This window comes from Euleptes europaea, chromosome 9 (genome assembly GCF_029931775.1).
Source record: "Euleptes europaea isolate rEulEur1 chromosome 9, rEulEur1.hap1, whole genome shotgun sequence".
In the NCBI taxonomy this organism is placed as follows: domain Eukaryota; kingdom Metazoa; phylum Chordata; class Lepidosauria; order Squamata; family Sphaerodactylidae; genus Euleptes; species Euleptes europaea.
This window is the reverse complement of record NC_079320.1, coordinates 144,667-170,727: the sequence shown is the minus strand read 5'-3', so window position 1 is coordinate 170,727 and position 26,061 is coordinate 144,667. Positions and strand designations below refer to the sequence as shown.

General features: G+C 56.0%; 1 protein-coding gene across 1 annotated transcript in view; it reads left to right on the top strand.

The window, feature by feature from the left end:
• SEMA4F (ssemaphorin 4F) overlaps positions 1-23,782 on the top strand; it is a 40,855-nt gene extending 17,073 nt beyond the window's left edge. Inside the window, exons 2-14 of the mRNA XM_056855722.1 lie at positions 8,553-8,704; positions 9,737-9,796; positions 10,636-10,734; positions 11,157-11,250; positions 16,187-16,306; positions 16,422-16,564; positions 16,841-17,016; positions 19,315-19,453; positions 19,539-19,761; positions 20,935-21,044; positions 21,864-22,021; positions 22,376-22,434; positions 23,151-23,782. Coding sequence (XP_056711700.1) covers positions 8,553-8,704; positions 9,737-9,796; positions 10,636-10,734; positions 11,157-11,250; positions 16,187-16,306; positions 16,422-16,564; positions 16,841-17,016; positions 19,315-19,453; positions 19,539-19,761; positions 20,935-21,044; positions 21,864-22,021; positions 22,376-22,434; positions 23,151-23,776 — 2,159 coding nt within the window. The 3' untranslated portion in view covers positions 23,777-23,782. The remainder of the gene's footprint in view (positions 1-8,552; positions 8,705-9,736; positions 9,797-10,635; positions 10,735-11,156; positions 11,251-16,186; positions 16,307-16,421; positions 16,565-16,840; positions 17,017-19,314; positions 19,454-19,538; positions 19,762-20,934; positions 21,045-21,863; positions 22,022-22,375; positions 22,435-23,150) is intronic.
• Positions 23,783-26,061: the final 2,279 nt, after the last annotated feature.

Sequence of the window (26,061 nt, the reverse complement as noted above, 5' to 3'; positions counted from 1 at the left end):
TAGAGGGCTAGGCGAGTGTTGTCTGCTTGCTAGTTGAGAGTATTTGTATGATGCCCTTCTGTTTCCATTTGAGGCATGCAAGACCTTGATGTAGTTGCAGAAACAATCCAGACGCTTTCGGCAGAGCCGCAGAGGTGCAACAACAGTTAAGCCAATTCAGAAGCCTTCTAGAATATACCTGACCGGGATGGCCCAGGCTAGCTAGATCCCATCAGATCTCAGAAGCTAAGCAAGGTCAGTCCTTGTTAGTCTTTCAATGGGAGACCACCAAGGAAGTCCAGGGTCTCTACGCAGAGGCAGGCAATGGCAAACCACCTCTGTTCATCTCTTGCCTTGAAAACCCCATGGAGCCTCCATAAGTGGCCTGCGACTTGATGGCACTTTACATACACACACACACACACACACCCTACACACACACACACACACACACACACACACACACCACACACACACACACATGTTTTGCCCTAACCTGGGTAGCCCGGACTAACCTGATCTCATCCGATCTTGGAAGCTAATCAGGGTTGGCCCTGGTTAGTACTTTGATGGGAGACCACAAAGGAAGTCCAGGGTTGCTATGCAGGGGCAGGCAATGGCAAATAGAGTTGGAAGGGACCACCAGGGTCATCTAGTCCAACCCCCTGCACAATGCAGGAAATTCACAACTACCTCCCCCCCACACACACAGTGCCCAGAAGATGGCCAAGATGCCCTCCCTCTCATGAACTGCCTAGTTCATAGAATCAACATTGCTGACAGATGGCCATCTAGCCTCTGCATAAAAACCTCCAGGGAAGAAGAGCTGACCACCTCCTGAGGAAGCCTGTTCTACCGAGGAACTACTCTAACTGTTAGAAAATTCTTCCTAATGTCTAGATGGAAACTCTCTTGATTTAATTTCAACCCCGTTGTTTCTGGGCCGACCTTCTGGGACAACAGAAAACAACTCGGCACCCTCCTCTATATGACAGCCCTTCAAGTACTTGAATGTGGCTATCATATCCACTCTCAGTCGCCTCCTCTTCAGGCTAAACATACCCAGCTCCTTTCCTCATATGATTTGGTCTCCAGACCCCTCGCCATCTTTGCCGCCCTTCTCTGGACACGTTCCAGCTTGTCTACATCTTTCTTAAATTGTAGTGCCCAAAACTGAACACAGTACTCTAGGTGAGGTCTAATCAGAGCAGAGTAAAGCGATACCATCATTTCACGTGATCTGGACACTATACTTCTGTATACAGCCCTCAATTTGCAAGATCTGAGCAAGGCTGTCAAAGATAGGCCATTTTGGAGGACTTTCATTCATGGGGTTGCCATGAGTCAGAAGCGACTTGATGGCACTTAACACATTGGCTTTTTAAATTCTGCTTATTTTATTTGTTGCTGATCAGTTATTGGTTATAATGGTTCTTGTGTGGAATTTTAATTTTCGTTGCTTTGTTTTGTATTTTTGTTGATGTCATAATACTTAAGGGTGTGTTTGAGCCACCCCAGGAGAACAGAGCACTGCCGAGAGGAGTTGGCAGTTGGTGCCGGGGAGCAGCCGTGGGGCAACAGGGCTTTTCAGTGTGGGCACGCCAGGCCAGCTGCCGCGGATGGCTCTAGAGCAGTGGGCACCCGGGTGCAGTTGTGCCCAAGGCCGTTGGGATCCTGTCACCCTTATATGAATGGGTGGGGAGGGGGCTCTGCTGAGCCAGGGAGGCGGGCTGTCTCTGTGTCCTCCGCGGAGGGGCAGGGCGGAGGGAGGAAGTGCCCCGGACGGGCTGGCGGGCAGGGCCAGGCAGGGAGGTTCGGCTAAACCTCTTCTGCTTTGGCCTTCCGCTCTTTCTCCCAGAGCGAGCAGGCAGACACCCCAGGCCGGAGGGGGAGGTGGTTCCTCTGGCTCTCTGTCAAGGCAGGTGCAGAGGTGCCTGCCTTGGCGCCCTCAGGGTATGTGGCGTGCCAGCCTCTCCATGGGAGGAGTGTCAAGGCTTTCCACCTAGGGGGGAGGGCGGGGCTGACGGGTGGCAGGCCTTGGCCTCCGCTGCCGTGCCTGGAGCTAGAAGGGCTTCTGTGGGGTTTGTCCCCCTTGTATGTCCAGGGTTGCTGTTGGTTGATGCTGCTCGTGATTCCGGAGAGGGGGGCACTCTCCTTTGGACCCCCCCTTCATCCCTGCCTCCTCTGTCTGGCAGTGGGCCTCCAGGGCCTCTGGCAGAGAAAACATGTTTGGTGGGGCGGGGGGAGAGACCCTTTTGGACTGTGGAGGGGCCCTTCCTGGTAGGGTTGCCAACTCTGGGTTGGGAAATACCTGGAGATTTGGGGGGTTGGAGCCTGAGGAGGGCAGGGTGTGGGGAGGGGAGGGACTTCAGTGCCACAGAGGGGGTTACCGCACTTGTATTCCCAGTGATGTATTAAGCGTTTGAAAATGTTATTAAAAATACTGTTTGCACTTTGTTTGGCCCCTTTAGCTGTGAAGACGTTTCCAACCATTTATTAGCCGTGGTATCCAAAAACCCTTTTAAAGCGATGTTTTTTACAACATTTTCAAACGCTTAATACATTGCTGGGAATACAAAGTGCGGGAACCCCCAGAGTCCACTTTCCATTTTCTCCAGGTGACCTGATCTATGTCGCCTGGCGATCAGTTGTGATTGTGGGAGATCTCCAGTTGGCAGCCCTCCTCCCCGGCCCTCGCCTGCCTGATGCTCTGGGGCATTTGGCCGTGGGGCCTGGTCCGGTCTCAGTGGGGACTGTTGGTTGAGGGGCGCTTCCTCTCTCCCGGCAGCCCCCGAGGAGGGTGGTGGTCTGGAGCAGGAGGCCTGGCTGGGCCTGGGGGCCCCCCCACTTCCCGCCCTCTCTGGGTTGCTGCTGGAGCCGGGCCTGCCCTGCCGCTGAGGGGCGCCCTCTCTGCCCCGTGCTCTCTGCCCCATGTTGGCCCCGGGGAGGCGCCGGCCAGCCCGCTTTCTCCGGTGGCCCGGTCAGTCAGTCGGCTCCAGAGCGCCGCCCCCCCCCGCCCCCACCACGCAGGGCACCCAGAAGCCCTGCTGGGCTCAGGCAGGTCTGGGCGGGCTCCCACGTGAAGCAGCCTTGTCTCCTCTGACCGGCAGCGGCTGGCTGGAGTTGGCCCCCATCCTCTGCCGCCTGGCCCTTGGGGGTTGAGGCTCTGCCCCTGAGCCATGGCCCCTCCCCTCGGCCAAAGGGTTGCTTTCGGTGAGGCGCGGAGCAGCACTCCCCCCCCCACACTTGCCCACAGAAGGGGCTGGGGCTGGGAGGGGTATGCAAGGCAGCGCTGGGACTCAAAGGACCTCAACCCCCCCCCCCGTGTCTCAGGCTTCTGGCTCTCAAAGAGCAGCCCCTTCCGGACATACAGCAAGCCACCCCCCCCCCAACCTGAGAGGATACTCCACATGGTGTCTTTGGTGGAGGGGGTGTGTGTCAGCTGTGAAATGGCCAAAGGCCCTTGGGCAGGCACAAGCTCTTGAGGGTCCCGCAGCAGTGCTTTGCCTGCTCTGGGTGGGGCCTCTGGGGCGGCTTCTGGCAGGGCTGGCTCTCAACTGCGGGGTGGGGGTGGAGGGGGCCGCCCAGCTGCCGGGGCCCGGCTCCTTCTGGCCAGCACGCGATGGCGCCTTCTCTCACGCCTCTCCTTCAATAGGACTCTTGTCCAGAGCTCCTCAGTTTCAGCCGGGCTGTTTCCTGCCCTGCTCTCCATGCATGGGGGTGGGGTGGGGTGGGGGGTGGGGTGGGCTGCTGCTCGTGTTCTCTTCAGCAATGCGTCGCCAGGCTCCAGGGTAGTGCCAGGTACGGGAAGCCCTGTCCCCCGTCCCCCGTGTGGCAGCATTTCCCAGCCTGTGGGGCTTGACCCAAAAGTGGGACCCAGGCTTTTGCAGGTTTTTAAGTGGGCCAGGGTACCAGGTGCAGTGGGAGTTGTGGGTCACCATACCAAAAAGGTTGGGAACCGCCGACGCAGGATCTCATTGGGGGCGGGGGGGGGCTGTTCTTGGTGCTTTGTCAGAAGGGCAGGTGGGCTGCAGTACTGCAAAGAAAGCTGGCCGGGGGTGTCTGTTCTCTCCCTCCCCACGGAGAGGCTGGGTGGGGCTGTTTTGGATTGCTTGCAGAGGGCTGTGTGAGCGAGGATGAGGATGAGCGAGGGCAGCTGAGGACCCAGAGGAGCAGCCGGGTTCGTCTGTCTGCAGCAGCAGAAAAGAGCCAGAGTCCAGCAGCACCTTAAGGACGAACAGCCACACTTCTGGCAGGGCAGAGAGCTTTGGCGAGCCTCAGATCACTTCTTCAGAGACAGTTAGAATGGCCCATTCGCCTTTCAGGAACTAAGAGTAATCTTAATACTAAGAAAAGAAATGCTTGCCGGCCAGGTGGGGGAAAGGGAGACGTTGAGGCTGGCCACACACACCCCACTCCGTGGGTGCCCGTAGCACTTGCGCAGGTGCCTTTCGTGTGTAGCCACTGATGGGAAGCTTGGCTCTTACCAGCACCTGGTATTTCTGCATACCTCTCCATCGCAGGGCCGTGTCTAGGAGGCACCTCAAGACAGGCGGCAGGTTTGGGGGAGCAGGGACTTCGTGTCTTCCCCGACTGATGGCTGCCCCTGCCCAGAAGCGCCCCCCCTCCTGCCCCCAGCCTTACAAGCGGGGGGGGGGGGCTGACCAGACTCTTGCCAGGTTCCTTCTTGTGCAGGTTTGGTCAGCGTTAGTTGCCCGGGCAACCAAATGGCAGCCACATTCTTGGGAAAAGGAAGGATTGTGCCAGAGGACAGGAGGATGTTGGGGAAGCCTTGGGGAGAAATCCCTTGCTAGCGTATTTTAGCTCCAGCCAGAGAGCTCTCCTTGCCTTCTCTTTGGACCGGGACCAACCTGGTCTCTCCCGTGGGTGCAGAGGTGCTCGTTAGCCAGACTCCCGCCCATAAGGGCCTTTGTGCTACCTGAAAGACGCTCAGATCTCTGGTGCCACGAGGTTTTAGGGGCCCTGGAGCCCCCAGAGTCCTAGCCATGCAGCGGTCACTCAGAGGGCGGGTCTGCATGTCTTGTGAGTATGAAAAGAGTGGGAACAAATAGGTCCAAGTGCACGCACGCACACACACACACACACACGCAGAGTGTTTATTTGGTGGGGAGGGGGTATAGTGAGGATCTACTGGCTTGTCCTTGTCACCTCCTGTTGTTCACAAGTCTGTTTGTGTAGGAGCACTGCTCACAAACAGACCTGCATGTGGGCATGCATGCACATGCCTCTGCCCTCCTTCAGCTCACATCTCACTCTACCCAACAGCTTGCCAGGCCGGGGGCATTTACACTGGGTCTGTTGTCCCCCCCTTTTGTTGGTTTTGTGTGTGAAGGCGTGCTCGTGGTTTAATCTGAGATTTCTTTTGTTTGTGCTTGTCTGATCAGGGTGCTGTTGCATTTTTCTGATATTTTCTGATATTTGTGTCTGTTGGCCATTTCCTTGAAGACTCACTGGGCCTCTTTTCCAATCCAAAACTGGCTCTCCCCCTCCCCTCCCAGCAGGGCTTCTTTTGTAGTGGGGGGGGATTATGCCCAGGAACACAAGCTGCCACTCCTTGGTTGGTGAGAGGGAATCTTCCCATGCCCAGCTGGAGGGGGGCATCAGTGGCTCTGACCTAGATGCAGAGCGGGGGGGGGATGGACTCAGGACTCCCCCTCTTCCTTAGCGAGGGTGGTGGGCAGCGAAGGAGGGGGCGGGCAGGTTGGCCAGCTGCTCCCGCTGCTGCTTCAAAGCTCAGCCGGAGGTTTGAAAGATGTTCCTGCGGCAGCAGCATCGTCCCCAGTCTGCCTCTGCCCCACAGCTGTTTACTCTGTAATAAACCTTGCAATCAGTCTGATTGATTGATTGATAGAATAAACCTTGCTTGAAAGGGCTGCAGGACTCCCGTTTCTCCCTCTCAGGACCAGTGACGGGGTGAGGGGAGGGGAGGAGGTGGACCTCATCAGGATGACTTCTTGGTTATTAGTGCTGTGTTTTGAGGCTGCCTTGTTTCACTGAGGCTCCAGACAGACTCTACACCGTGTCAGTCAGTGAGACGTCTTAATGAGCAGTGTCACAGGACTAGGATTGCAGGCGTGTCCAACCAAGCAGTCATGCCCAGTTTGCTGCATTGCAGGGGGGCGGTGCCATCTGGTCAGGCTTCCTTCGAAAGGGCAGGTGCAGTGGGGTTGCCCCTGGCTGGGTGTGAAGGGCAGAGGCAGCCCCTGGGCCAGAGGCGGGGAGGAAGTGCTGGCCCCTTCTTCCTCTGGCCTGTGTCCTGCAGAAGCTGCTGTGTGGGCATGGCTGGGAACGAAGCGGGGGGGCAGGTGCTGGGCGCAAGGCCTCCTGGCAGGATCAGACTGGCCCTGATCCTCGTGAGGATTTTGTTGGGTGGTGGAAGTGGCAGGTGGCGTGACGGCCGTGGAGCTGGACTTGGCAGCATCTGGATCACTCATCTTTTGGGGCCGTTCTGAAAGGCTGGGTTCGTGCCCTTGCGAGGTTTCCCGTGTCCCAGGGGTTCTTGGCCGGCCGCCACCATGGTGTGCATGTCGGCAGCCAGGCCGTTTGTGTGAGCCTCCCCTAAGCAAGGCTGTGAGTTGACTGTGAATGGTTTATTTGGGGAGGGGGGAGGGAAAGCTGATGTCCTGGGGTTTCACTGGACAAGACAGAAGTCCCCCAGCAGGCTGACCGTGTTTCTTCCAGCATGAGCGGGGCGACCACACGGAGCAGCCTCCCTGCAGGGGGGAGGGGCTGATGCAGTGAGGAGGGGGGTTAGGGCCCCTGTCCAAGGACGGCTGTTGCGCTGGACGGGGTTGGGGGTTAGGCTTGAACCCCCAAACTGCCTGCCTGCCTGCCTGCTCCGGTCCTCCTTCTGTGAAATGGGAACAGGGAGAGGCCCTCCGTGCCCTGCACAGCTGCCAGGATGCAGCAGGGCCCGGCCGAGGAACAACGCGGTGCAGAAGGAGCCCCTCGGCAGGCAGACGCGCCGCAGAGGCTTTCGGCTGCCTCTCCAAAAGGGCCTGCTGGCGGCTTCTGCGCTGTGGGCGCAGCTGGTGATGTGTTGGGGTGGGGTGGGGGAGGGACTGGCGGTTGCTTTCACTGCCCTCTGCTTTTGCGGGGAAAAGGAAGCGGCGCTGTGTCATTTCTGTGCACTGCCTACCCCCCCACTTCCCTCCGAAATCCGTCGTGCAGCTCAAGAGGCTTTCCTTCCCACCACCTGCATGTTCAAGTAGTTCCGGCTGGGAGAGAACGCCTGGCCAGAGGCGAAGCAGGGATCTCGTGGAGTCTGAAATCCACCGCATCCCTATGGCGCGCGGGTGTGTGTGTGTGTGTGTGTGTGTGTGTGTGTGCTTGCCACTCCCCCCCTTTATGTAGTGAGAGAGGAGCAGGAAGCCGCCAGAGGATGCGTCCCCTTTAGGTGCCTGGCACGCCGGGGGTGTGTGTGTGTGTCTTGGCTTTCCCGGCCTTTTCCCGGAATGACAACTGGCCTCTGGGCTACCGAGCATTAGTTCCCTGGGTGGGCCATGGCAGCTTCGGAGGGCAGACTCTGTGGCATCACATCCCTGCCCTCCCTGGCCATTGCCCCTGGGTTTTCCTGGAATTGGCAAGCCTGCCCTAGACTATTGGCAGCCCTTGACAAGCCCCTGATGGTGACAGAGGCCTGGCATGTTGGGGGGGGGGCAGTTCTGGATGATCAGGACAGGCTTTTGAGCTCGGCTGCATGCGCTCCATGTGTCTCATGCCCCATGCCAGCCCAGCAAGTGAGGCCAGGGCCCTGCTAGGGCCAAGGATTCCCCACCCTGCAAATCCACCGGCCTGAAGGTGTGGGGTGGTTTGAAATGCTCCCTGCTGTCAGGGGGTGGGGGGTGGGGGGCAGAGCAGGGGCTGCCCTATTCTTCTGGCTCGGGTGCAGAGTCCTTCCGTCAGCCGTCCAGCAGCGGGAGGGCCGTGCCAGGCTGCCTGTCAGCACTTGCCCCCTGGAGACCTGGAGCTGGAGCCGCTGCCGCCGCCCTGTGCAGAGGGGGAAGCAATTGTGGCCAGGCCTGGCTGAGACGGCAGAACCACAGCCGAGGCGAGCGAGGCCGGGAGCGGAAGCTGTGGCTAGCAGGGTGCGCTTGCTTGTGAGGGGCATAAATAACTCCTGGCTCTTCCTCTGGGGAAGCCTCCGGATCTCTGCCGGGCCTGAGGCCAAACGTCGGACTGGTTGACCCCCCGGGGTGGCAAGGCATCGGGGGTGGGCCTGCTTTGCAGAGGTGAAGCACGGGCGTGGAAGAGCGCCCCGGGCAGCTTGGTGCATGTCTGGCAATGGTCCCCACACACCCCGGGCAGAGAGGGAGGAGGGCATGCTGCCTCCTGCTGCTTTTGCGTCAGAATGGTTTGGAGGCGGCCAGAAGAGGAGTCAGAGAAGACCAGGGCAGGAGGGTGCAGAGGGTGGGGGCCGAGGGTCACAGGCAGGGCGCAGTAGCCCACCCTCTTGGTCCCACTGCAGTCGCCGCTGTCTTTTTGGATCGTGCCACTGGGAAGCACCCCCCTTCCCGCCCCCCACCCCAGTGATTCTTACGCTCTCGTTGCAGAGGTGGACCGGATGGTGCAGCGCTTCTCCCGCCAGACGGCTTCCAACTACAGTGTGTTCCTGGTGGACCCCCCTTCCCGAGCCCTCTATGTGGGAGCCAAGGACGCCATCTTTGCCCTGCGCTTGGATGGCATCAGCCACGGAAGCATGATGGTGAGCTTGACTTCGGAGGCCCAGTCTAAGCCCCCAGTGGCCCCATTTCCATGACCTTTGGGAGAATCAAGGCAAATAAGTAGATTTGCCTCTAGGGCTTGACAGTAGCATGGTGGACATCCCAACCTCTGAGAGCATGCAGAGTGCTTTCAGGACCAGATCTGGGCACTCCCACACATGGTTGCCTCTCTCTGACCCAATCAAAGGTCAAGGGAAAAACAAGAGCCCATAGACTGCTTTCCAGGGGACTGAAACCTTGCATTTTAGATTGGCGTTAAAGCATATCTTTTTAGTCAGGGAGAGGAAGTGAGTGTTAAGAGCTGGAGTTAATTTTAGCCAAGCTCCCCTGAATGACATGGAGCCAGGCAGTGGGGTGCTTCACATCCCCTGAGGCAGGAAGGCAGACGTGTTCAGCCGCCAGCCAGACACTCGAGCAAAGAAGGAATCGACAAAGGGGCCCGGCAAGTTCCCATCCTGGACCAGCAGACCAAGGAGAGCTGCTTTGGCCTCCTGGCCCCAGAACGGAGTTGGGGGATTTGATCAAATACAAACTGACAATTAACAAAAGCAAAACAAAGAAGTCTGTGCTCAAAAGGAGGGGGAAGCTGGCTGGCTGGCTGGCCAGCCAGAGAGGGGATTTGGAGAAGTGGGGACACCCTGGACTCCAGCACATTAAGGAAGTGGCTATCGAAGTAACTCAGGAACCGGAGGAGGGAAAACGGGCAGTTGGCTCCTCCCTCCCTCCCTCCTGTCCCCTCTTGCTGATTCCGTGGGGGTCTCTGGCCTCTTCCGGGCTGGGCCTCGTCTCCCCAGGGGAGTCTTCTCAAGTTCCTCCTGGGCAGCTGCTGGTGTGCGTGTGTGTGTGTGTGTGTGTGTGTTTGGAGGTGTCCCAGGGCCCGGAAGGTGGCCTTGTCAGGCATGCCTGTCCCCTGCCCCCCCCCTTGCAGGCTTCTGTGCTCTTCTCAAGGTGGTTGGGGGGGCACAGCCTCACCGGAAGGAACATTGGGGCCCCTGCTCCTCGTTGTCTTTCAGGTCCCTTGGGGTGTGCCTCCGAATCCTCGGAATTCCTGCAAGATGAAAGGCAAGAAGGAGGCAAGTGGAAACCGCCAGGGAGTTGAATTCAAGGCGCCCCTATTTTGGGCAGGGTGCCCCCCTCCCTTTTGCAGTGGGATGAGGCCCTCCAGAGCGCCTGTGCCTGCCCACCCTCTGCTGACCTGGGCCCGGGGTGGGGGAGGGGGGTTGAAAGCCTGTGTGGGTCAGCATCCTGTACTTGCTAGCTTTGCTTCTGGTCCCCCCAAGTGACCCTCCCTTCTAGTTTTCAGCTGGCCCACAGCTGTCTGTGGGCCCCAGGACACCCTTGGTGTTCGTGTGCTGCTTTCTCCCCCGTTGGTCTCCCGTGTTGCTTGCTCCAGTGGGCAGGACAGGGAAGCCCCCTCCCCCAGTTCCCAACACAGTTGGCCTCCAAGCCATGCTTCAGCCAGCTTCCTGGTGCTCACTTCCATCTCCCGCCTCCCTGCTGGGCTTCTGGCTGTTCTCTCTTCCCCTGGTGCATGCAACTCTGCTACTCAGAGGAGGCAGGAGGGCTGCTGTGTAGACCTGCGGGGCTGGGCTGTGGGCATCCTGAGCCAAGATGGAAATGCCCTGGATCATGGCCATGAGAGCTCCCAGGGAGTGGAGGCACGGCATGTCTGAGCATCTGATGTCCTCCAGGGCTGTGGTTTGCAACTGGTGGGGGGACGACTGGGCAGCCACCCCCTAGGCTGTGCCTGAGCCAAGACATCCGCACCGCCATTTCTTCCCCGAGGGGGGGTGTTTGAGGTATTTGGGTGATAACACTGGCCTTTGTGATGAGAGACACAAGGCACTTTGAGCCCCTGGAAGCCTGGCGGCACTGTGGAGCAGGGGTGCTGAGGGCTGTCATCTTTCCGCAGGCTGAATGCCACAACTTTGTCCGGATCTTGGAGTTTGCCAACAAAACGCACCTCTTTGTCTGCGGGACTTTTGCCTTCGACCCACAGTGCGGTTTCATTGTGAGTGGCAGCCGTGGCGATGGGGGTGGGCAGTCAGAGCTGCAGTTCTCCTTCCAACTGCGAATGCGGGGGGGGTCTGCTGTGGGGGGGGGGCTTTCCTTCTCCTGCCCCTCACACTTGCCAGGAGACTAGGAGCAGGCAGCCAAAGCCAAACCCTGATCTTGCCCCTTGAAGAGATTGATGAATACGTCGACTACACCAGGTCTAGGGTTTGGCCAGCTGTTTTCTGTGTCCTCTGTCTAAGCCCCAGCCGAGCAAAGTCGCTGTGTCTGCAGCCTTTTCTGTAATCACGACAGCCCTGGGTGCCAAGCTATGGGGTCTGGGGTGCTGCTGGGGGTTGCCTTCTAGGGGGAAGGGGGCAACTTCTCCCCCGTTACCCACCCCCTCTGTAAGTGATGGAAGAAATCTTTGGTTTCTTGCAGAAAGTGAGCGATTTCCGCAGTGTGGAGAGCCTGGAGAGTGGCAGAGGGAAATGCCCTTTTGAGCCCCTGCAGCCATCCGCGGCCGTCATGGCGGGTATGCATTCTGGGGCAAGGGCACATCCTGGCAGTGCACTTTGCAAGGGTCATTCAACCAAGCACATGTGGCTCCCACAGACCTTGGGCCAGGGGCCAGTTCCCTCCCCACTGACCTCTGGTGGGGCTGCAGAAGGCTGACCACTGTGCCTCCTGGACGGCCCTGCCCGTGACTCTCTTCCTCCCAGGTTATGAAACTGCTGCACCAACTCCGGTGTAAAGGAGGCTGGCAAAGAGGATCCAGGAAAAAATGGGGGTTTTCTCGTTCGGGGGGGGGGGAGTTTTCTGAAGTTTTTTGCTCACTCTCAAGTCAGAAATATTCAGAAGTGCTATTTTAATAACAGGCAAACAATGGGGGTAAAGTGGCTAGAGTTTTGAATGAGGGCTGGGGAGACCCCAGTTCAAATTCATAGAACCATAGAGTTGGGAGGGGCCATAGAGGCCATCTAGTCAAACCCCCTGCTCAATGCACGATCAGCCTAGAGCATCCCTGACAAAGTGCTTGTTCAGCTGCTGCTTGAAGACCACCAGAAAGAGGGAGCTCACCACTTCCATAGGCAGCTGATTCCACTGCTGAGCAACTCTTACTGTAAACAGTTTTTCCCTAATATCCAGCCAGTACCTTTCTGCCCACAATTTAAACCCATTGTTGCGAGTCCTGCCCTCTGCTGCCAGCAGGAACAGCTCCCTGCCCTCTTCTAAGTGACAGACCTTCAAATCCTTAAAGAGAGCAATCCTGTCCCCCCTCAACCTCCTCCGGACTGGACGTTCCCAAGTCCCTCAGCCTTTCCTTGCAGGGCTTCTGGGTCTCCAGGCTCCTGATCCTCCTTGTCGCTCTCCTCTGCACCTGCTCAATTCTGTCCACGTCCTTTTTGAAGTGAGGCCTCCAGAACTGCACACAGTACTCCAAGTGAGGCCTGACCAATTTGGTGCACAGGGGGACTATGGCATCTTGTGACTCCTGCTTGCCATAAAACGTACCGGGTGCCCTTGTGCCGTCATACTTTCACAACCTAGCTTACCTAACAGAGTTGTTGTGAGGGAAAAATGGGATAGGGGAGAAGGAATGTGGAGCCTGCTGGATTAGACCAGGGTCCCTCTAGTCCTGAGCGCAGGGGCTGCACAGCAGGCAGCCAGTGGCCCTGGAGGGCCAAGCAAGCAGGGCACCATGCCGCCACTGCCACCTCCGGGCACCTGGTACTCAGGTGTGGGCTGCCTCGGCCATGGCTCAGTGGCAGAGCATCTGCTTGGCACGCAGAATGTCTCAGGATCAACCCCCAGGGGCATCACCAGTGAAAGAGACCAGGCAGGTAGGTGATGTGAAAGACCTCAGCCTGAGACCCTGGAGAGCTGCTGCTGGTCTTAGTAGACAATACTGACTTTGATGGACCAAGTGGGGGGGTCTGATTCAGTGTAAGGCAGCTTCATGTGGGTTCATGTGTACCCATGTTCAACTTGGTCTGTGCATTGCTGGCCACTCACCTGATTGGGTGGGACCCTCCTGCAGCTTTTCACAGTCTGCCTGAATATTTTCGTCTTGTCTGCAGACTGGGCAGCCACACTGCTCAGTTCCAAATCCTTTATGAAGAAATGGTATCACACCAGCTCCAGTATTGGGGAGGGCTGAGGAAACCCCTTGTCAGGACCAACATGGACTGATTCACTTCTGTTTCTCCAGTCTCAATCTCCTTCTGATTCCTTGGTTGGGGTCTCCCTTTTGGTTGATGATTCAGCCAAGGAATAGAAAATCTTGAACAATTTCAGTCTCTTCATCATCAACCTAAGAGTTGTGTAATTCCTCTGTAGTCATTACTTTTGTCTTCTCGATGTTCAGCTGCAATCCTGCTTTGGCACTTTTCACTGTTTTCAGTCAGTCATGTGGTATAATTTGTACATCTCGGACTGTTGATGCTCCTTCTGTTGATTTTCACTCAATTTTTATCTAAATCTAGTCTAGTTTTTTGTATGTTCTGCATATAGATTGAACTGACAGGAAGATAAAATATGTCCCTGTCGGACACCTTTGCCAATCGGAAGCGCTTCTGTTTCTCCCTATTCCGTCCTAACCATGGCTTCTCGTCCGGAGTGTCGGTGTTGTGACACACCCATTTCTTTTAAAACTAACCGTAGCTTTTCATGATCCACATAGTCAAAACCTTTGCTGTGATCTATGAAACACAAGCTGATTTTCTTCTGTAATTCGTTGGTATACTCTGGTAACCATTGTGAATTTGCAACATGATCTCTAGGGCCTCTTCCGTTTCTGAATCTGGCTTGAACATCTGGCATTTCTTGTTCTATAAATGGTGAGAGTATTTGCTGTAAAATTTTGAGCATTACTTTGCTTGCATGGGAAATCAATGCCACGGCTTAATAGTTGCTGCAATCTCTGACGTCTCCTTTTTTCAGAATTGAAATGTAGTTTGAATGTTTCCAGTATGTGGGCTATTGTTTTGTTTTCCATATTTGTTGGCATAGTCTTGTTAAGATTTTGATGGGCTCAGTTTGTGTAGCTTGAAACAGCTGGATTGCTAACCCATCTCCTCCTGGTGATCAGTTTCTCCCAAGTGCTTTGAGTGTGAGTGCTTTGACTGTGACTTTCGCTTCGTTTTCTAAACTTTCTGGCTCTTCAAAAGATTCTTCTTGGAGGGGAATCATAGAATCATAGAGTTGGAAGGGACCACCAGGGTCATCAAGTCTAACCCCCTGCACAATGCAGGAAATTCACAACTACCTTCCCCCCAAACACACACCCCTAGTGACCAGAAGATGGCCAAGATGCCCTCCCTCTCATCATCTGCCTAAGGTCACAGAATCAGCATTGCTGACAGATGGCCATCTAACCTCTTCTTAAAAACCTCCATGGAAGGAGAGCTCCTGAGGAAGCCCGTTCCACTGAGGAACCACTCTAACTGTTAGAAAATTCTTCTTGATGTCTAGACGGAAACTCTTTTGATTTAATTTCAACCCGTTGGTTCTGGTCCGGCCTTCTTGGGCAACAGAAAACAACTCAGCACCCTCCTCTATATGACAGCCCTTCAAATACTTGAACATGGTTATCATATCCCCTCTCAGTCTTCTCTTCAGGCTAAACATACCCAGCTCCTTCAACCTTTCCTCATAGGAGTTGGTCTCCAGACCCCTCACCATCTTTGTTGCCCTTCTCTGGACGCGTTCCAGCTTGTCTACATCTTTCTTAAATTGTGGTGCCCAAAACTGAACACAGTACTCTAGGCGAGGTCTAACCAGAGCAGAGTAAAGCTATACCATCACTTTGCGTGATCTGGACACTATGCTTCTGTTGATGCAGCCCAAGACCGCATTTGCCTTGTTCAGTGTTCGGTCTACTAAGACCCCAAGATCCTTTTCACACACACTCCTGCTCAGACATGTCTCCCCCATCCTATAATTATGCATTTTATTTTTCCTACATAAATGCAGAACTTTACATTTGTCTTTGTTGAAGTGCATTTTATTAGTTCTAGCCCACTTCTCCAGCCTGTCAAGATCATCCTGCATCTTGGCTCTGTCTTCTACCATATTTGCTACCCCTCCCAATTTAGTATCATCTGCAAATTTAATAAGCATCTCCTCTATTCCTTCATCCAAATCATTTATAAAGATGTTGAACAACACAGGGCCCAGCACAGATCCCTGAGGAACTCCACTAGTCACTTCCCTCCAAGTGGATGAGGAACCATTAACTAGCACTCTTTGGGTACGATCTGTCAACCAGTTGCAGATCCAGCTAACAATAATAGGATCTAAACCACATTTTCCCAATTTGTCAACTAGAATACTATGTGGAACCTTATCAAAAGCCTTACTGAAGTCTAGATAAACTATGTCTACAGCAAAATATTGTCGAAGGCTTTCACGGTCAGAGTTCATTGGTTCTTGTAGGTTATCCAGGCTGTGTAACCGTGGTCTTGGTATTTTCTTTCCTGACGTTTTGCCCGCAGCTGTGGTAGGCATCTTCAGAGGAGTAACACTGAAGGAGAGACACTGTCCTTCAGTGTTACTCCTCTGAAGATGCCTGCAACAGCTGCGGGCGAAATGTCAGGAAAGAAAATACCAAGACCACGGTTACACAGCCCTGATAACCTACAAGAACCTATGTCTACAGCATTCCCCTGATCCAGCAAGGAAGTAAGTTTCTCAAAAAAGGAGATAAGATTAGTCTGACATGACTTATTCTTGAGAAATCCGTGCTGGCTCTTAGTGATCAGATCCATCCTTTCTAAATGCTCAAGGACTGACTGTTTGATGATTTGTTCGAAAACTTTTCCTGGAACTGTCATCCTTTCATCCCTTCTGTATGGCTCTTCAGTGTATTGTTTCCCTTTTTATTTTCTCCAGATCAGATCATGTCTTTCCATGCTGATCGTTCTGCATCCCATGCCTTCAAAAGTACTTGCGGGTGTGAATTGTCCTCCACAACAGATCCCCCTTGAGCCGTGACACTCGTGAGGCAGCCTTGATGCGAGTCCCTCTTTCTCCTAGCTGAACCAACATCTCTGGATTGGAGGCCTTGGCAGAGCAGGATTGGGAAGGGCCCCCCAAAGTCCCTTCTTCACTGAGGCATTTGCTGCAGGGGTTTCTTAAGCATACTTTTTAAAAAGAGCCCCCCCTCTCCCCCAGGGCAGCAGCTGAAGCATCCCCAGAAATCCTGCCCTCTGCTCTGGCCGCTCTCCCTCCTCCCTCTGGCTGATCCTTCCACCTGTAGGCATAAACTGGACCCCTATCCACATGGGTGGAGCCCTGTGGGGTTTACACATTACTTATTTGAGCGTCCTGCTCGTCTTCAGTCTCATTTTTCTCCTGGGATTCAAGTCACCATGACTCCAATTGAGGTAGGATTTGAACTCTGCACTCGATCCACATTTGCCCCAACATTCACTCCTGTCCTTCCCTGGGATGGTTCTCTCACCGTCTAGATGGCGCCCTGTATGCAGCCACAGTCAACAACTTCCTGGGGACTGAGCCCATCATCTCCAGAGCCACAGGAAACCCCGCAGAGTTGATCCGGACAGACACTTCCGTGGCATGGCTGAACGGTGAGTCAGCAGCTGCCAGCTTCAGTGGGGGGTGGGGTGGCGGCCCAGTGCAGCTTTGCCGGGGAAGGGGGTCCCACGGCAGATGGCATCTCTCTCTCCCTGTCTCCCTGCCCAGATCCTGAGTTTGTGGCCTCGGCTTTCATACGGGAGAGCAAGAACGGTGAAGATGATAAGATCTACTTCTTCTTCACGGAGACAGCTCGGGAGTACGACTTCTATGAGAAAGTCAAGGTGGCTCGCGTGGCCAGAGTCTGCAAGGTAGGCAAGGCCTGTCGGGGTGCCCTCTTGGACGGGATGGCTTCTTCAGGGGCACACACCCTGCCCTGGTGCTGAGCTGCTGCTGGTCTTCCACATGGAAAGGGCCTTTTGTCTTCTTTCAGGGCACAGCCCTCTGAATTTCCTCTTGTATTCATGGAAGACACCTCCCTTTGCACCCAACCCCAAGCACAATCCATTCTGTGTGACCTACGGGCCACACCCCGACTATAGAAGGGAGTGCCTCCCCCACCCACTTAATTGCTCATCCATCTCCAGGGGGACTTGGGAGGCCAGAAGACCCTGCAGAAGAAGTGGACCACCTTCTTGAAGACTCGGTTGGTGTGCTCGGATCCAGAGACCGGAACCGTCTTCAACATCCTCAAAGACATGGTCACTCTGCCCTCCGCCAACTGGACGGGCACCACCTTCTATGGAGTCTTTGTAGCCCAACGGTGAGCAGGCCATGTGTGTGTGTAAAGTGCCATCAAGTTGCAGCCAACTTATGGCGACCCCTTTTGGGGGTTTTTTAATGGCAAGAGACTAGCAGAGGTGGTTTGCCAGTGCCTTCCTCTGCACAGCAACCCTGGTATTCCTTGGTGGTCTCCCATCCAGATACTAACCAGGGCTGACCCTGCTTCGCTTCTGAGATCTGACGGGATCAGGCTAGCTTGGTTGGGAAAAACCTGGAGATTTTGGGGGTGGAGCCTGAGGAGAGTTGGGTTTGGGGAGGGGAGGGACTTCAGTGGGGTATAACGCCATAGAGCCCCACCTTCCAAAGTGGCCATTTTCTCCAGGCTAACTGTTCTCTGTCTCCTGGAGATTGGTTGTTATAGTGAGAGATCTCCAGTCTCTACCTGGATATTGGCAACCTTAGCTGGCCACCCAGCAGGGCCTGTGGGAGGGAGATTATGTGTTGGGTCTGTGGGGGGCGGGTTTGCGCTTTGAATGAGGTGGGTGTCTGCCAGTTACATTGTTATCCCCTCATTCCTCCAAGGAGCTCTCGTCCCATTTTTGTCCTGACAACCCTGTGAGGGAGGCTAGGCTGAGGGGGTGTGGCTGGCCCAAGACCACCCAGCGAGCTTCCGTGGCACATGTGGGGATTCGAACCTAAGTCACCCCCCCACCCTATTTGAAAACTGGCTCTTGCCTTAAATGGAGAAAAGCCTGGGGTTTTGTGACGGCTGCTGTGAGGCAGTCATCACACAGAGACCTCAGGCTATGAAGGGCTTTTGTGAAGCTGGGGAGGGGGGGCTGCTGCTTACTCTTTTTCGCACCTCCACCCAGGATGTGGTCATGAGTAGCCACAGCTTGCTTGGAAACCCCACAGAGATGCTACACAGAGGCAGGATGTGGTCCGTGCAGCATCTCAGCATCTGACGGGGTGGGCGAGCAAGGGTGGGTTTCTGTGGGTTTGTGCCTCTGCTGCTGCTGCCTGTGCTGCTGCTGCTGGAGGGTTGATGTAACCCGCCCTGGAATATACTAGAGGGAAAAGCGGATGAGAAATGTTTTATTTATGTATCTATTTAAAACATCCCGCCCAATTAGGGTCACCAAGGTGGCAACCAGTTAAAAATACATTAAAAATCAAGGGTGTGTGTATGTATTTAAACAGTAATTAAAACATAAACAGGAACTGTCTATAAAAGAACATCAAACAAAACAAAGAAGTCTTCCCCTGCAGATGGAAGACAGTGATTAAGGGAGATGGATTAATCTTCCTAGAGAGGGGCCGTGGCTCAGTGGCAGAGCCTTTGCTTGGCATGCAGAAGGTCCCGGGTTCAATCCCCGGCAGCATCTCCAGTTAAAAGGACCAGGCTGTAGGTGATGGGAAAGACCTCTGTCTGAGACACACTGGAGAGCTGCTGTACAAGACTGATGGACGAAGGGTCTGTTTCAGTGTAAGACAGCTTAATGAGACAGTTCCACATTTTTGGTGCCATGACCAAGAAGGCCCTTTCTTGGGTTGCCCCCCTCTAGCCTCAGCTGGCAGGGGCAACTGAAGCAGGGCTTCCAAAGATAGAAACATAGAATCATAGAGTTGGAAGGGGCCAGACAGGCCATCTAGTCCAACCCCCTGCTCATCCCAGGATCAGCTTGGAGCATCCCTGACAAGTGCTTGTCCAGCCTCTGCTTGAAGACGGCCAGGGAGGGGGAGCTCACCCACCTTCCCTAGGTAGCTGATTCCACTGTCCAACAACTCTTACTGTAAAAAAGTTTTACAAATATTTATGGCCCACTTTTTTGAATATGTGGGGTCAAGGCTGCTCACAACCAGAACAATAAAACCGGGCACAGTACAAAGCTCAGACAGGGTCTCTCCCCTGTTGCAAGAGGCATCACTCAAGCCCCATTAGAAGCGCCGCCTGGCAGCTCTTCCGGGGCACCTGCTATTTTGTCTACCTCAAACTCTTGTATTTTTCTTCTCCAAGGGACCACTTCTGTGGGCTGAGCTGTGTCCCCCGGGGCTCCCTCCTGGCTCACCTTTCTTGTATGCCAAGCAGACGTCTTGCCAGCCCCGAGCACATGGTTCACGTTTAGGAGAGGAGAGATGGGCATGAATGGCAGGAGGGAACTCAGGAGCCTGCATGCCATCTGGGCAAACATCCCCATAGATGGCATAAGCTAGCCAGGGGGAAAGGTCTGGCAGAACAGTCGGGCAGAGGGCCTGCAGCGCCTCCAGGAGCCAGGGCTGAGGGCAACAGGTGCTCAGTCCCAGAGTAGCAGCGGATCTCCCTCTTCCCCTCTTGCAGGCATGAGGGAACAGGCTCTGCCATTTGTGCCTATAGCATGGAGACGATCCGCAGCGCCATGGACGGGCAATTCAAAGAGTTCAAGCGGGATTGCGATACAAGGACACAGGATGAAGTCCCTTTCCCGCGGCCAGGGGCAGTAAGTCACCAGGACCCAGGAGCGTGTGTGTGTGTGGGGGGGAGAGGGTTCCAGCCACTTCCTAACGGCCTTTCCTTCTTCGCAGTGCATCACCAGCAGCACGAAGCTGGCTGGCTTCAGGTCCTCGCTGGCCCTCCCGGACCGCGTCCTGACGTTTGTCCGTGACCATCCGCTCATGGAGCAGCCGGCCTCCCCTCTGCAGAACAGGCCCATGTTAGTGAAGCTGGACACACGCTACCGCCGGCTGGCAGTTCACCGAGTCAGAGCGCTCTCTGGGCAGGAGCATGAAGTTCTGTACCTGGGGACAGGTGAGGGGGCTGCGGCAGGTCTGTGTGCTTCTCAGTCAGGTGTGGATCACGGGGAGACTTTCTCATGAGATATGTGCTGTGGAGGGGGTTGTGGCCAGGGAGGGATTCTGGGATGCCAAGAAGTGCTGGGGGGGGGGCTGTTATGGTAGGAAGGGGGGGGTGAATGCTGCCTTTCCTTGCTGGGAAACTCCCTTAGACCAAGTTTTCCCTGGAAATTACCGTGGTAACCCGCTGCCACCACTCAGGACCTCTTGAGAAACTCTAGACTGACCTGCTGAGACGGCTGTCTGCCAGTGCAGTACTAGAGCAATAACAAAATAACACCAACCCGGTAGCACCGGTGTTGTCTAGGAAGCAATTATGAGAAATACCCCAGAGAAATGGATTGTACTAAGTGAAGCCAAAAAAAAGTCCGTAAAAAAAGGTTTATTGTAAAAAAAAGAAAAAAACTTAAGGGAAAAGGTGGTTGGATTCGAAAGGGAGTGGGAAAAAGCAAAACAAAAATACAGGGAAAAGCACACAGCAGCAGTAGCAATGAAATGCAAATGAAAAGCAATACAGTTGCACAAACTAAGCTAAACACGTTACCTATGTATGCTGTAGCTGATTCCTCAGAGCCTGTGCAGAGTTCCCATGGTAACAAGAAGTTGAAGGAGTCGTTAACCCCTACCCAACTTCCTGAGGACCCAGTACCCACTGAAGCTTGAAAACAAGGGGAAATCCCAAATGTCCAGATACTTATGCTAAACGGAGTTGGGCCTAAGCCAGGCTCCTTTCTAAGACTGACAAGCGGATTCCTCCATTCCCACGCAAACCCCCATCTCTGATGTCAGAGGCTGCTTTTACCAGTCAGGGCCAAATCCTGTCTCCGTCAAGCAGCAGGTGACGGCTCCGAACGTCCCTGACAAATACCTGGTCTGGTCTACACCGGCTCGTCCTTTGTCCAAGAGGGATTAAGTCTGCCAGGATGGTCCAATGTGGGACGGACCCGAATACCTGTCTTGTGATGCAGTCCAGGGTCCCAGGCGCTCTAGGTAGCCCCACACCCCTGAGCCTCGGCCGGTTTTCGGATTTCTGACACGGGCTGCTCAGGTTGGCTGCGAGGGGTGTTGAAAGTCATCTCCCCCCCCCCCCGACTGACCTGCCCTCTTCCTCCCCCCCCCCCCCACACAGAGGATGGACACTTGCACAAGGCTGTGAAGATTGGCCCTGAAGCTTCCCTTGTCGAGGACTGGACACTGTTCACGGAGCATCAGCCGGTTCAGAACCTGCTCGTCCATCAAGTGAGGCCTTTGGGGAGGGGTTTCCTCCTCTCCTGACGAAAGGCTGCCTCCCCTGGTGCTGGGGCTTGTGGGACCTTTTGTGGAAGACATGACCCTGCTCCCCCCCGCACAGGCTGTCCTTCCCCAGCCGCTTGGCTCCATCCTGCCTGTGTTGGGGCCCTTCAGCCACACTTCTCGGGAGGCCCAAGAGCCCATCTCCCCTGTTGCTGGCCAGGAGCCCGAGACCCCGCCTGGTGACTCCTGGTTGCCCCCCTTGCTGAGGATGGCCCAGGGGGAGGGCAGTTGGAAGCCTGTGCCATTCTGCCCCAGCGCTCCTTTCTGAAGGCCTGGGAGCCCCGGCAGCAGGTGTGGAGGAGGGGAGCCTCCTGGTTGCTGCTCAGCCCCCCCACCCTGGTCAACATGGGGCGGTGGCCTCTGCGCAGCAATGTCACCCTTGCCAACAAGTAGCACGCTGTAATGCGGGGAGGGGGCTTGTGGTTGAGCTGGTGTCTCCTGTGTCTCTTTGGAGTGGGGGGGTCTCCTGCAGGAGGAGCCACAGCCAACCTTTTCTGGCTCAGTTGCCGAGGGACTGGCACCCCCCCCCCTCGGCCTGCAATTGCCCATACTCCGCCACTGAGAGGGAAAGATGCTGTCCCCCATCTACCGCAGCTCTGTTTGCGTGGCGCTTGTACAGTGGAGGTCAGTTTCTGAAGCCAGGCTCAGCGCAGAGTCAGAGTAGAGGACCGTCCCTCCCTTGTGCTGCCTTGCACCACCACCTGCGCCTCGGATCCTGACCTCTTGCGTGGAGTTGACTGTAGCCGGGCCCTGTCTTCCCTGCAGGACTGGCTGTATGTGGCCTCTGACAGTGAAGTTACCCAGATCAGCACCTCTAACTGTGCCAAGTACCAGACCTGCCCAGACTGTGTTTTGGCCAGAGACCCTGCATGTGCCTGGAGCAAGGAGTTGGGGGCATGCAGAGACCACCACGGGCACGCGGGGTGAGTGGCACAAATGGGCAGCAGTGCCCTCTGCTTGCAAGAGTCTCACACCAGGATCCCAGGAGGGCTGGCTGCTTGCCTGGGGCTGGTCCTCAGGGCCATCTTGGGCTCATGGGCATCAGAGAAACTGACCCTTCTGCCAGCTGGGGGGAGGCAGAGAGCAGGAAGGAGATGGCGGGCGGCGGGTGGGCTCAGGGGAGTAGCTCCAAGAGCTATGTTTTTCTCTTGCACCAGGGGATGGACGGGGAGGGCACGGAGCCCCCCCCCCGACCCGTGGAGGGCTGGAGGCTGCCCCTCCTCTTTGACTGGGAGCCAGAAAGGGGCCTGCCCTCCACTCTTTGTTTATCTTCTCAGGCTGCTCCAGGACCTCACAGCGGTGAATGTGCTGTTGCTGTGTTCTCCAGAGAAGGAAGGTATGGAACGCAGAAGGCCTTCGTATTGGCTTCAAGCCCTTCCGATCCAGACGAGCAATCTCTGGGGGTGGGGGCAGCTTCCCTTATTCAGCCACGGCTGCAGGGTGGGCCCAGGCAGGAAGCTTTAGGGAAGAGAAATTATGAAGGGAAGGCGTTAGAGCAGTGTGTGCGTGTGCATGCGTGCTAAAGCATCTATATTCTGCCTGTCTTCCATACCAAAGTGGAATACAAGGTGGGCCCCAACTTACATGGAACAAAAATACAGCAGCCCAACTCCAAAAAAACCCGGTAAGGAGGAAAGCGCAAGAAGCCTGCCCAGAGCAACCCCCCCCCCCGCCAGACACATCACACCCCACTGAGCGATGGTGAGTGGGGATGTTTGGGCTCAGAGGTCCCCACCGCTAGATTTCCCCCACCTCCGTCACTGGTGGTCTGGAGGTGTGGGCTGCCTCGGTTCCTGCTGATGCAGCTCAAACGAAGCCTCTGGCGTCCTCGGGGCTTTTCAAAAGGCCTGGAAATGGGAGTGGCAGATGAATTAATGTGGAACTCATTGCCACCAGAGGGCAATCTGGCCCCCAGTTCAGAGAAAATCAGGTCAGGTGGGAAACTCAGCAACTTCTGAGAACGTCTGTCTGTTGGCTTAGGGCTGACGGAGGGTTTCAATCCTTGCCTGGATTCCCTTGGGCATTTCTCTCTTTCTCTCTTCTCCCTGGCAGAGGCGCTGCCCATTGTTGAAGTGCCAGCACCACTGACTGCCCGCCTGGTCCTGCCCTGCAGCCCTCGCTCCGCCTGGGCCAGCTGTGAGTGGCAGAAACCCTCCCCGGATGCTGCCCTCTACGTCTTGCGTGGCGATGGGCTGGAGCTGACTGTGACAGAGGCCACGCTGGGGGAGTACGCATGCTGGTGCGCAGAGGCCGGCGTGAACAGGCTGGTGGCCGCCTACAGCCTGGTGAGCACGGACCGGACCGGCCCCAGTGCCTCCCGGTCAGGTGAGCGCAGCTACGGCGTCCTGGTGGGCGTGTTCTGCTTCATCCTGGGCGTGCTTGTCAGCAGCGGCTGCCTCCTCCTACATGAACGGCGGAGGCGGGAGCGCCTGCAGCGGGAGCTGATCTGCCGGGAGCGCAATGGGCTGGACCTGATGCAGTCGACCACCACCAGCTGCAGCCACGAGCCACAGACCCCAAGCTCCCCAGAAGACGAGCGCCACCCGCTGGCCACAGCCAAGAAGAACGGCAGCCTCAATGGCTACCCACACCTCTACATCAACGAGCTGGACACGGAGCAGGCCCGCATCTACTTGACGGGGGTGCCCCTAGCCAAATGTGACGAGACCTCCATCTAGAAAGGCCTTGTGCTCTTGCTCTCGCTGGGCCCCCTGTGGGGCCTGCCCCTCTCAGCAGGAGAGGCCCAAGAAGTCACGGGTCTGCTTCCATGTGCTCCACTTGCCAGACCCTCCTCCGCCTGGGCTGGAGCGTAGGGGGCATGGCCAGGCTAGGGGGCCTCGGGTATGTTTCCAGAGGGATACCACTAGCAGCCGAGAACCCAGACCAAAGGCGGTCCTTGCAGAGCGGGCCAGAGGGCTTCTAGGCTGGCCCTGCTCTAAACTCTTCCACGCTTGGTGGAGAGCCGAGGGACTTTGGGCCAGGCCACGTGGCTGGTGGCAACGGACTGTGCACTTGGTCTGACATCTGCTGGACTGCTGCCCTCCCTTCCCAGGATCCCCTCCTCCACCTCGCTCTTTGGGGGCCTCATGCTGTTCCTAGGCAGCCAAGACCGTCACGGGAACCCGATTTCCCTGGAGCCCCACTTGTCTGCGAACTGACGGCAGGCAGGCTGTCCAGCAAAGAGCATCTCCCCCCACCCCAGAGCTGCCCAGTCCCCCTCCTGGCTACCTCCACACCAGTCTATGCAGCCAATTTTGCCCCCTTCCCAGGCTTATTCTGACCACTTGGAAATGTGAAGGAATGTGCAGATGGGAGTCTCCTGTCGCCAACTGGTTGAGATCTTGTGGAAGGTGTTATTCCCTGCTTTGGAGAGAGGCCACGCCTCCCTGTCTGCATTTTGCTCTCCCTCCCCCCAGACACACACCTCTAGCGCACTGGCTGTTTCCTTCCCCTCCCCCTGTTCTGGTGGCCCTTGAACAAGAAGCGGGGGGTGGGTGGGTGGGTTGCACCTTTCTGTGAAACGGGTCTTGTGTCCTCTTAGTGTGGTATTTTTGTTGTTGTACATTTTGTGACTTATTAAAAAACAAAACAAAAGTGAGGAGCCCCCATTGGCTTCAGTTGTGGGATTGCTTGGGGGGGGAGGGGTTGGCTTGCATGCCAGCTGTGGCTTTGTAAGAGGAGGTGGGGGAGTGGTTCCCCAACCCCCAACTCTAGAGAGCAGCTGAACTGCTGGGGGGATGTACTAAAACGAATGACAAGTCAGCCCATTGGAAGCAATGGGAGAGGCTGCCCAGCCCATTGAAGATAATAGGAGCCGGGAATGTTGGTTGACTTGCATTGACTCCATTGAAATACTTTACAGCACAAAAAGAGTTGCAAAGAAAATGTGGAATGGATTTCCCAGTAAGGTTTCTAAACCATTGAGGTGGGGATGACAGATCCCCAAGGAGATTGAAAGCCCCTGGGACTCCCAGAAGTGTTCTGGGGTGGGGATGACTGCCCCTGGGACCCCCAGACGTTTTCTGGGGTGGGGATGACAGCCCCTGGGACCCCCAGAAGTGTTCTAGGGAGGGGATGACAGCCCTCCCAAGTCGATTGAAAGCCCCTGGGACTCAGAAGTGTTCTAGGGTGGGGATGACAGCCCCTGGGACCCCCAGAAGTGTTCTGAGGTGGGGATGACAGCCCCCCAGGAGATTGAAAGTCCCTGGGACCCCCAGAAGTGTTCTAGGGTGGGGATGACAGCCTCTGGGACTCCCAGAAGTGTTCTAGGGTGGGGATGACAGCCCCTGGTACCCCCAGAGGTGTTCTGAGGTGGGGATGACAGCCCCCCAAGGGGATTGAAAGCCCCTGGTACCCCCGGAAGTGTTCTGGGGTGGGGATGACAGCCCCTGGGACCCCCCAGAAGTGTTCTGAGGTGGGGATGACAGCCCCCCCCAAGGGGATTGAAAGTCCCTGGGTCCCCCAGAAGTGTTCTGGGGTTGGGATGACAGCCCCTTGGACCCCCAGAAGTGTTCTGAGGTGGGGATGACAGCCCCCAAGGGGACTGAAAGCCCCTGGGATCCCCAGAACTGTTCTAGGGTGGGGATGACAGCCCCTGGGACTAGCACAAGTTGTCTGGGACTGAACTGACAGCCCCAGGGGTGGAACGACTGCTGGGAGTAGAGTCAGTGTTCTCTATCTTGAAACATAAACTGTACTTTACATTTTGATTAATATTGCAAGACAGAGGAGAGGAATTGAGAGGGCGGTGGGGGAGGGAGGCGAGGGTGGCCGTCGACCCCTCACACTCACCACGCAGAGCCTTGACACCTCTCGCCTCCACCGCTGCAGCCAGGAGGGCGCAAGACGCTCTTCGGCCCCTCCAGCCCTGTGGACAAGGCTTGCTCGAAGGAGTGCCCCTGCGGCACTAGATGCCGCACTCATTTCTTGGCTCTGTCTAATGAGCTGTTCCACCACTTCTGAC